We start from the raw sequence: 10508 nt of genomic DNA, 5'->3' as shown, positions 1-10508 counted from the left end.
CAAGTGCCCATCTCTTTCTCTCACAAACACAAAAACATTTTGCGCAACCACATGGAAAGTTTATTAAACACAAATCATCTGACGCACCGAATCACTGCTTACAATGTTTGAAATAAAGTGAAAGAAAACCGAGGTTCACCAAATACTTCAGAACGCTGCTGTGCCACAATGGCAAAACTGAGACGGATAAAGAAGCAAACTCATGAGTGCTCGTCTACAGTTGGTCCTGAACTTTACATGAGGTAAACCGATCAGTCATACATGACACAAAATCGATTGTGTAAATCTAATTGCTGTGTCGTAACATAAAGCGAGCGCGACACACGCGCACACACACGCGCGCGGGCACACACACACAAGTCAAACAGTGGCAATGTAAAATATTGCAAACACACAAAACAGAATCAAGAAAAACAAATTCACGATTTAGTTCTCCCATCAGTGATGGATAATAACCACATTACAAGGTCAGTAACATTCAAGGAGCTGTTTGAATATTTTGAATGCAAAAGTAAGAGTTGATAACCATAATGACAGTCGGCTAAAACGGTAGCACAACATATGAGGATGTTTCAACGCATTGATTTTAAAAAAAAATAGAAAATGCAATGCAAATGGGTTAAGTATATATTTGGTCAGAGTGCACAATACAAAACATGCCAGGACTGCAACACGGGCCTGAATATTTCCAAATGTACAATCAATTGCTTAAGAGACATTTATCACCACCAAACGAGTGATACGTACACAGTGATGGTTTTCAAACAATATTATAAGAGCTTTATGTGGGATGGACTCAAATTTTAACAGGTTTTCCACAATATAGCCCCCGCAAAAAACAAAAAAAATCAGGGATTGTAATAAACTTAATACCGTAGTTTATATCCTGCAACTTTGTGTACTGCAATGTAAAACAAATCATTTGCACACTTACAAAACTAGAATACATTTCAATTTTCATGTTGAGCTCAAGAAAGCATAGGCTCAAAACTATTAATACAACCAAGGATAGGAGGGAAAAAAGCAATCCTACGAAAATAACAGACTATAATAACACAACACAATAATAAAAAAAACCCACAATAATTTATTCTAAAAGCATAAATTAACATTCAAATGTGATTCAACACTTCAAGCAGTAGCATAAAAAAAAGTGTGGAGGGATGTGTGGACCATGCTAACCACTGTCAGCATTTACCGGAAAAAGACAGCTGGCAAATGCAATAGCAGCAAAACTTTGAGCCCCATGTAGATGATTTGACGAGGAGAAATTGGAATGAAAGTGTGGGAGAGGCATCATTCAAATATTTGAAATGAGCGTTTTTTTATGACTGTCTTGTAACTTCATTTCTATAAAGGCTCTTTTGCTGCTGGTGAAAACCTGTCAAAGATTAGAAGACATGTTCATATAATATGGGAACTTCTGTCTATTTAGAAAAATAATTAACATTTTGTGTGCTTTTTTTCCCCCTTCTTCCACTGAGTGAAAAATGTGACCGCTTTATGTCACACGGCAGTATTTTTGGTAATTTTCCTTCTTGTAGGTACATCTGCTTGTAACAAATGCTGGTTAAGGCTGTTGTGTCGTAACCGTACTGCCTTCTGATACCACGGCAACAATCACCTGAATTCTTACGGAGTTATTTTTGAGGCAATGTGAATGTCAGGATTACTCCCAGTGCATCAGGCACGGTAGGACTATAGTTTGGGGAAAAAAAGAAAAAAAAGAGTCCTTCCATCTTAAAAATAAAACCATAAAAGTACTGGCCCTGAGAATGTGTCATGTTTTTTCTGAACTGTGAGCTGCTTGAGTCTTCCAATTGTTCAAACCCATGAATGTCCTTGAATGGTTTTGTTATTGGGGCATTTCCACGAGGATTCCGATTTCAGTGCAACATAGCACATTGTAGAGCAAGCAGCTAGCTAGCTAGCTAGCACAACAACATATCTACCACCATTTGAAGTAGAACTAGCATAAAGATACAGTAAATAAAACGAGTACAAGCGTAAACTCAGCACCGTTTCTAAAACATGTCACTACCGATTACCAGCACGATGTCAATGATTCATCTGTTCATTGATGCGTTGCTGGAGCCCGACTCGTTTATTTCCAGGTGGAACTCAGCAACGCATACACAAGGTGTGACATAGTGAGATGACTTACATGATGTGTGTGTATTTGTGCATGTGTGTGTGTGTGTGTGTGTGTGTGTGTGTGTGTGTGAGCATGCGTGTGCTTGTTTTCACCGGTCCAGTCAGACATGCTGTACACATCCGGTTGACTGAATTCCACGCCGTGTTGTGAAAGAAACATTCAGACCATCTGAGCGCAGTCCCTGCTTTGGGGCGGCAAGGCTCAACAAATAAAATCTTTGATCAAGTTGTTTTCGTGGTTCCCATCTAGAATTGTTGAGGTGGGAACACTTGTGGTGTGTATTGTGTTTGTTTCCCTTCAAGTGCTGCCTCTGTGTGAGAGCACATACGAGCAGTACTGTACCCCAATTGAGTTCGGATTCAGATTCGACCTACAAACAGTTCAAGATTAAACAATTCCCTCATCTCTGGGAGTTTGCGGTCCCAATCGTGTGCTCTTATGTACTTCGGTAGGTTTTGATGATGTCTTTAATCTGCCTTCTGCAGATGGGACAGCAGGCGTTGGACATTTTCTTGAGCTTCAGGCCACAGCTATAGCAGAGACACATGTGTCCACACGCATAGATGACCGTGTCCACTGTGTTCTCGTAACAGATGGAGCACTCATCAGAGCGAGGCCCGCGATCCGTTGGAAATGTGGGTGACTTGGGCAGGCTGACTGGAGAATTCAGAGTTGTTCCTGGACAAAGGCAGAAATATGATGTTAAGATGCACACAAAGCTCTATTCCTAGCATGCTCTAGTTGTAGACGTCATGCTCGCAAAATGCTGCCAAAGCAAAAAAACAAACAAAAAAAAAAACGCCAGAGCACCCTAGGCTCAATAATTTGATTTAAAATCACAGGCACCTATGTCCATTTTCAGGGGTTCAAATGTATGTATGATCTCACTGGAGGTTACCCACATGTAAGCTTTACAAGAAAGAAGAACACACACACAACATCCTGTTGCTTCAGGTTGCCGATGAAGCGACATAGTCTGCAAAGAGTGCAGGCCGTTGTTTCGAGACTACTACAGGATGTCACCCGCTGACAATTTCAGAATGGATTCTATCAGGTCTCCTGAGGGCCGACTGAGCCCCTGCTTCTGTTTCGGCCACACGAGTGGACCTACCCCCGGGTGAGCTGCAGTAAGCTGCCAAGCACATGCCTCGGTTGAGAACGGTATCCGAGCTGCTGCTGCCCAGGGCACTTGGAGTTTGTGGTGACGAGGAGGGCGAACTGGGGTTCGACCCTGCCTGTGTGTCGCCAACATGAGTGGAGCCTACAGAAGATAAAAAGAACAGGAAAAGATGGCATCACTGTCAGCAAAGTGTCCACTTCCTGGTAGAATGATTCAAGCAGATGTCATCTCGCTTCCGTTTGGGCCGAGGCTCTGACATATTGCCATTGGCAAAACGCATGATTCAATACAAAGGAGAGCCTGGGTGAGACTCAGGTAGGGGAAGTGATCTCCATCTCTTCTAATGTGTCAAAACTGTCCTTGAGTGCGACACTAAACCTTGAGTCAATCCCCTGACAGATCACTAATGTACTCCCACTGGTCTCAACGGATAAATGACAAGCAATATTGTGTGGTGACAAAGAGACCAGTGAAGGTCACAAAGCATGCCAACATTTTATTTTGCTAAACCCGGTTGAGCAAAAAGTTGGAAGTTGCCAATAGAAATCCACTGCCCAAAAAATAAGAAAAGTATGATTCGCTTAATAATTATGGAGCATTTAGAACAAGAGAGGACTGATATCTAATATTGGATTTTTTTTATAGGTGGTGGTCCCGGAGTGTTCTCTCTTTTCTGGTAGATATGGGAATAGGGAATATACCGTATTTTCTGTACTATAAAACACGTTGGATTATAAGGTACACCTTCAATGAATGGCCTATTTTAAAACAGTTTTCATACATAGGGCGCACCACATTATAAGGTGCATATAATAGAAGCTGCAACAGTGACTGCGGTTTCTCTATGCATCCACTAAGTGGTGGTTTGCTAAAGAGAATACAATACAATATAATACAATGCAGTTTTATATACCGTATTTTCACGACTATAAGGCGCCATTAAAAGGCTAGAATTTTCTCCAAAATGGACAGGACGCCTTATGATGCAATCTCCTGGGCTCACATCCACAAGGGGCTAAATATCCTTGTTTGTCTCCTTCTGTGTTGAGTCAGTAGTTAACTATGCTTTTGGTATCATCTTCGTTTCATAATGGCTGCGCAGAGCTCACAAAGTTGTTGTCTTAAGTTACAATTGTTTCCTTAATAACCACCACTAGATGGCAGAGGAACACTAACAGCGAAACACCTCAATGGGGAATGTAAAGGAAGTTACAGTCTCTTTATATTAGGCACATTCCATTATAGGGCGCACTGTAAGCTTTTGAGAAAATTGAATGCTTTTGGGTGCGCCTTATAGTGTGGAAAATACAGTATTTTCCTAATTTACCCAGTGAGACTTGACCAGGACAAACGTCGGCTGGAGTGATTCAGGAATGAGTGACTGTCTCTCATTCCTTCCCCGCAAGTATTCTTGAACAAGATCATGAAGATTGCTCCTGATGCTGCATGAGCAGTGGAAGGATCATGCAATCTGCAGTACTGGTTGAAAAGGCTCAAGTTGATAAGGTGGGACTAAAATTTGGTGTGGTAAATCACAAACTAGATGATCCAGATGAAAGAATCGGAAGCAACGGTATCAAGAAGGCGTGTTGTCGTGCAGCAGCACGCGGTGCGCTGTGAGGATCTGAGTAACAGCTGTGTAAAACCCTCTTATCTCCGTCACCACCTGAACATGAGGCATGACATATGTCATAAACGCTGACGGATACTGACACGTTGCTTCTTTAAGGGTGAGTTGTTGTTTTTTTTAAAATTCTATTTCTCAGAAGCCCAGCAGGTTACTATTGTCTGAAACCGACATCAAAACAGACAAAGTGGCTCTTTTTCCTTGACAATCAAAACGCGCATTACAGCAGCACGTATGCAAAAACACATTGTCAAACCACTTATTCCTCCAAGCCAGTGAAGTCATGTCAATATCATGAAAGAAAATGATATTATGCTTCAATACAATTGTCATATCTTACACTGTAGATCAAGGGAGCCCAGTAAGTCGATCGCGATCAACTAGTAGCTCATGAACTGGCCCCAAGTTGATGACGAGGTTGTGGAGATGGGAATAAATTAATAAATAAATCAACCCAAAAACATGTGTGTGTCTGTGTGCGTGTTCTTGTGTTAGTGCACACTACAACCTTAGCATTCTCTCAGTCTCACATTCACAAAAAGTTGTTAAAAAATCTAATTAAATTAAAAAAGCAGGTCACCCTTAACCTATGGTGGCGTGTGACCTGCATCATTGGAAGCTGTTAGCGGTCAGCAGTCTGCAATTGCAGCTTGCGATCAGAGCTGTTGAGCTGTATCTATCATAATTATTATTCTCATTCAGAGTTTGTGTCATGTACAATTCACCCAGGGCACTAGGAAAGAAACAAGATGCATCAGTGGAGACAGCATTTATCTGCTATACAGAACATGGTTTGACTTGACACATTTGTCACGAATGCTTAATCTGGCCCCTCCTGTGCAGTAGAATGTCTAGCAACATTCAATTTGGCTTCTATTCACCTTCATTGAAATCCAAATTGCTCTTCTGTCAACACAAGGCAATACATCAGCATCGAACGAGAGAAGTTACATATCGGAATGTCAAGAATGTGGAAAGATTACACTCGCGGATTCCACACTGAAAGCTGCTCAGAAGACACAGTGTTTCTGATTTGGTGTTGTGCCAAGTTTTTTTTTTTTTGTGGTTTGCTCCTTTGGTTAGTTGTCAAGCCAAAATGGAATTTAACGGTGAAGGGAGCATGTTGTCTGTGAGGGATTACTCCATTGACTAATATACATTGTGACATAGTGATTGCTTTGGTGTACAAAAATGAACAAGGAAAAAAAGCGAAGTACAATACAGTAGCTTCATGGATCGTGATTTTCCTAAATTCCATTTTCCGATCCGCTTACCCTCCCGAGGGTCGCGGGCGTGCTGGAGCCTATCCCAGCTGTCTTCGGGCAGCAGGCGGGGGAGACCCTGAACCGGTTGCCAGTCAATCGCAGGGCACATAAAGACGAACAACCATCCGCGCTCACACCTACGGACAATTTAGAGTGTTCCTTTAACCTACCACGCATGTTTTTTAGCTGGAGCTGGAATTGAACCTGGTGCCTTTGCACTGTGAGGTTGATGCGCTAACCACTGTGTGGAAGGAAACCGGAGTACCCGGAGAAAACCCACACAGGCCCGGGGAGAACATGCAAACTCCACACAGGGAGGTCGGAAATGGAATTGAATTGGTACCTCTGCGCTGTGAGGTCGACGCACTTAATCACTGGATCACCGGGCCGCCCAGAAGTCAAGTATGGTTTTTGTACATGCCACGACCAGGATTCGAACCAGGATTGCTGCGGCCACAACGCAGGGAGCTAACCACTAAATGATCACGGCCTTCGGAAATACGTATCGTATCAAAATGAGTTACCAACATTTAAGATAGTGATATGGAAATGAAGATCATGTGCCCCTGCCACGCTTGTGCTGCAAGTAAATCACAGGTCAACCAACCACATTGCTCCTTTGAAGTTTGGCGTTGATCGACAGTTAAAATCAGCCGACACTCACCTTGCTCTCAATCATTTTGTGGATGGCGAGAGGGATGGGGGGGACACGTGCAGGGCGAGCGAGGGAGTTACACGCACTGCTACTTAGACAGCACACACGCAAGAAATCCACTTCCATGTTCGCTGTCAAGCGTATACGGATGGTACACATATTTTGGGTTTTGGAACATTTCATATTAATAATTTCAAGATTACCGCTGGATAAAATAGCAGAGCTTGTTGTAAAAATATGCGAGCACGCGGGCGGCGTCCTATTTCGGTCAGTGCGTGCATTTTCATTGATTGCCACCATCTTTTTGTGGATTCATAAAAAGTGATCAAATGAAACATTGTATCGGGTCCCTCGAAATGCATTCCAGGCGTAGTTGATATCGCTGGGCGTTTACACATCACAACGCAATGCAATGCAGCAATGCAAACAACCGTCGTCACGTGCGGTTGAGTGATGAACTGTCCCCCCCCAAATTCACATTCATTTATCCACATTCTGAATCGTTTATCCTTACTGCAGTCGTTCATGGACAAATTGGTACATAACATCACACGCTGATGCAGTTAACACGCACACAACAAACACTTATGTTGAAGTACACTGTGAATTTAATTATTTAAAATGTGTTGCTGACTTTAATGTTGACGGCGGTCAGCAAGTTAAAAAAAAAACTTTCCACAATCTTTTGGATTGATTCTTTTTTTTCGCTTAAGTTTTCACTGAACCCACAGTAGTATCATTAATCATTAGATATCTGGCGAAAAAATTGCGATATTAAATTTTAGCCATATCACACAATCCTAGTGGCGACCAACACCATTCCAAAATCATATTCAAACGCTAATGTAGGACGCTAAGAGACCGCCAGTTAATTATGCCGAGTCAAAAGTGGGGTGCAAAAAATGCTGCATCTTTGGAGCTAGACGATGCGGCTGCGGATGGTGTCTCGCTCAAGGGCACCGCACCTTGACAGTAGCAAGCAAGCAGAATAGCATCTCTCCAACAATCAAGTTTCCAATGTGGCATTTTCAGTCAGCAGTGGGACTCAAATTGGCTTGAAAGAAAGCCCAAGTCCTCATAGCACTGCCATTATCTTAATGCCATGAACTGCCAGATTAACACAACTCCTGCTGAGTAGCTCTCCAAGGTTCACAGCGTTGTAATAATCCTTCTTATTTTAGCACGCTGAACAAACACTATAATCCCTGTCTACCTGTGTTTGTGTTAAATGTGATTGCATGACGCTCATGCTTACCCAGAATTCTCAACTGAGTGACAGCACCATGTAGGCCAAAGAACATCCAGAGTGGGCGCGAGTTGTCCACACAGACTTGCATGCCAACGTTGGTGCCGTTGTGGCTTAAAATGACCTCCCCTTCTTGGTTGACCAAGAAGCCAAGGATGTCACTGCTCTGTAGAGGGGTGGGCACACGACACACCGCCCAAAACTCCTTTCTATCCACGAGAGCCTCTGGATTATATGGCAGATCACTGGGGCGCAGCACAGCCGGGTCGCATGATGTCACACCATAGGACAAGGAACCTGAGCGGGCTGGACTGGATTTGGTGACTTTGATGTACACACACTCTCCAGTTTGTAGAGGGCGGTTGGTAAAGACGAGCGTGCGCTCCTCCCGTGAATGCTCGGATCTCGCCACAGTCTGTTCATCGAGCGTCTTAATATGGGCGCCGCGCAACTGGTGGAAGTGGAGATCGCTCTCTATGACAGACGGCAACAAAGATGATTGCTGCGAGTTGAGGGAGTTCTGGGGGATTGGACAGCTGGAGGAGGCTGAGGCCAGGTGGAGCGTGTGATGGTGTGCGTGGGAGTTGCCTCCTTCCTCTTGCTGAACGTTGAGGTCACACAGGCTAATAGAGAGACGGGAGTTGTCTGCCCCTCGGCAGAGAGAGGAGGAGCGCACCGTTGTGAAAGAGCGAGGGCGCAAACAGTCGAGAGGAACAATCTCACTGTCTGAAAAGAGAGGTGGAAAAAGCAATTTAGATAAAAAACATTGTCATAGTTATGTTCAGCAATTTAGTTTGTGGTTAGCGAAATCCAAGATAAAAAGAATGTCACAAGTAGTTTTGAACTTCATTTAAATTTGTAACTAAGTGCAATGCATTTGGCAGGCGACCAGTCCTAAGTATTCTCCCCCCCCCAAAGTCTGCTAGAATAGGCTCAAAACTCATGTAGTACATGGAAAAAAAAATCCAGGAGTAGATCGTAGGTGTCACCTTGTGGACACAGCCCGAAAGGTACCTCAAATAATTTCTTTCTGGCAATGAATTAAGCACAGTATTAGTATTAGTAGCATGGGACTTGATTAAACGGTATTGTGTTGGACTGACATACGACCAGTTCGTTGGAAACATCCGTTTTCGAAACTTTTGCATTTTAATGGTATAAAAGTCTCTGAATTACGTGTGTGCTGGCATGTCACGCAAACTACCATATTGGCCCGAATATAAGACGGTCCTGATTAAAAGACGACCCCTTCTTTTTCATGACTCAAGTTTGAAAAAAGACTTTTTGAACACCAAATAAATTTTTATACAAAAAATAATTCCAGGACATCTGAAACAAATGATTATAATAATATATTTGAGAGAAAAAGCATGTTATTTTGCCTCATTCAAATCTTAATATCTGAACATTAAATATGTAAACTACCTCCACATTTGGTCCGGCCCCCCTGAACAATACCAGAGAGTCTTTTGATTTATTTTTCATCTATGTATATTTGTATTTTATCATAAAATTCGGCTTTTGCAATAAAATATTCCTTAGTTATGAACTATTTTCATGATTAACTATTAGCTCGTAACAATTTCATAATCACATATAACGTGACATTTGTTCCATCCTTTTTTTGCGGTCTGTGCCGTTATCTGGCAACCCCAGAAAAAAAAAGCCTAAACCTGTCCCTCTCAAAGAGAACGTAATCATGGCGAAAAGGTGAGGTAAGAGAAAAGAATTATTCAGAATACAGGGAATTTAACCCAAAATGGAGAAACAATTTTTTTTTCAATGCAAAGAAAAGATTGTCTGTCTCATCTGTCGGTGGCGGTATTCAAAGAATACAATCTGCGGAGACACTACGAATCCCGTAACGACAACAAGTACGATTTTTTGCATGGGCAAATGAGAGCAGACAAACTGTCAATGCTAAAAAGAGGAACGTTAGCTCAGCAAAATACATTTGTACGCAAAGCTCAGCTGAACCAGCCATCTGTTCGGGCTAGCTTTCGGTTTGCTCAACTGATAGCAAGCAGCGGTAAGGAGAGTTTGTCAAGAAATGCATGAATGCTGTCGCGGAGGTGGTGTGTCCCGAGAAGACGCCTTTAATACCGCGAGTGTATCAAAAAAAGTTATTTGATTTTGTGTGTGTTTCTGGGAAACAATACATTTTTACGTCTAGGTACTCTTGCAGTCACACTTTTGCTGTTACAAACTGACCCCGGCCCCCCCATCAGAGAAGCGAAAAGTTATGTGGCCCTCACAGGAAAAAGTTTGGGGACCACTGATGTAAACTAAAGTGCAACCACATTCGTAAATGAATGGCTTCTGGTTTTTGAAATGTAAATTGCATCATAACTTCTCCTCAGCTGCCAGTTAACCTGGCCAATCTTCGACTCACTTTTCTCTAGATTGTCGCCACGTTTCTCCATTTTGTGTTATCTCTTCT

General features: G+C 42.6%; 1 protein-coding gene across 2 annotated transcripts in view; it reads right to left on the bottom strand.

The window, feature by feature from the left end:
* Positions 1-37: 37 nt before the first annotated feature.
* neurl1aa (neuralized E3 ubiquitin protein ligase 1Aa) overlaps positions 38-10508 on the bottom strand; it is a 35593-nt gene continuing 25122 nt past the window's right edge. For both annotated transcript variants that reach the window (XM_086119905.1, XM_086119904.1), the window contains 3 exons: positions 8078-8794; positions 3267-3416; positions 38-2833 (listed from right to left, as the gene is read on the bottom strand). In XM_086119905.1, coding sequence (XP_085976031.1) covers positions 2592-2833; positions 3267-3416; positions 8078-8794 — 1109 coding nt within the window. In that variant the 3' untranslated portion in view covers positions 38-2591. The remainder of the gene's footprint in view (positions 2834-3266; positions 3417-8077; positions 8795-10508) is intronic.

This window comes from Hippocampus guttulatus, chromosome 9 (assembly GCF_054856545.1).
Source record: "Hippocampus guttulatus isolate MCC_2025c chromosome 9, RoL_Hgut_1.0, whole genome shotgun sequence".
In the NCBI taxonomy this organism is placed as follows: domain Eukaryota; kingdom Metazoa; phylum Chordata; class Actinopteri; order Syngnathiformes; family Syngnathidae; genus Hippocampus; species Hippocampus guttulatus.
Note: the sequence above shows the minus strand (reverse complement) of the source record. Positions and strands in the feature narration are given on the sequence as shown.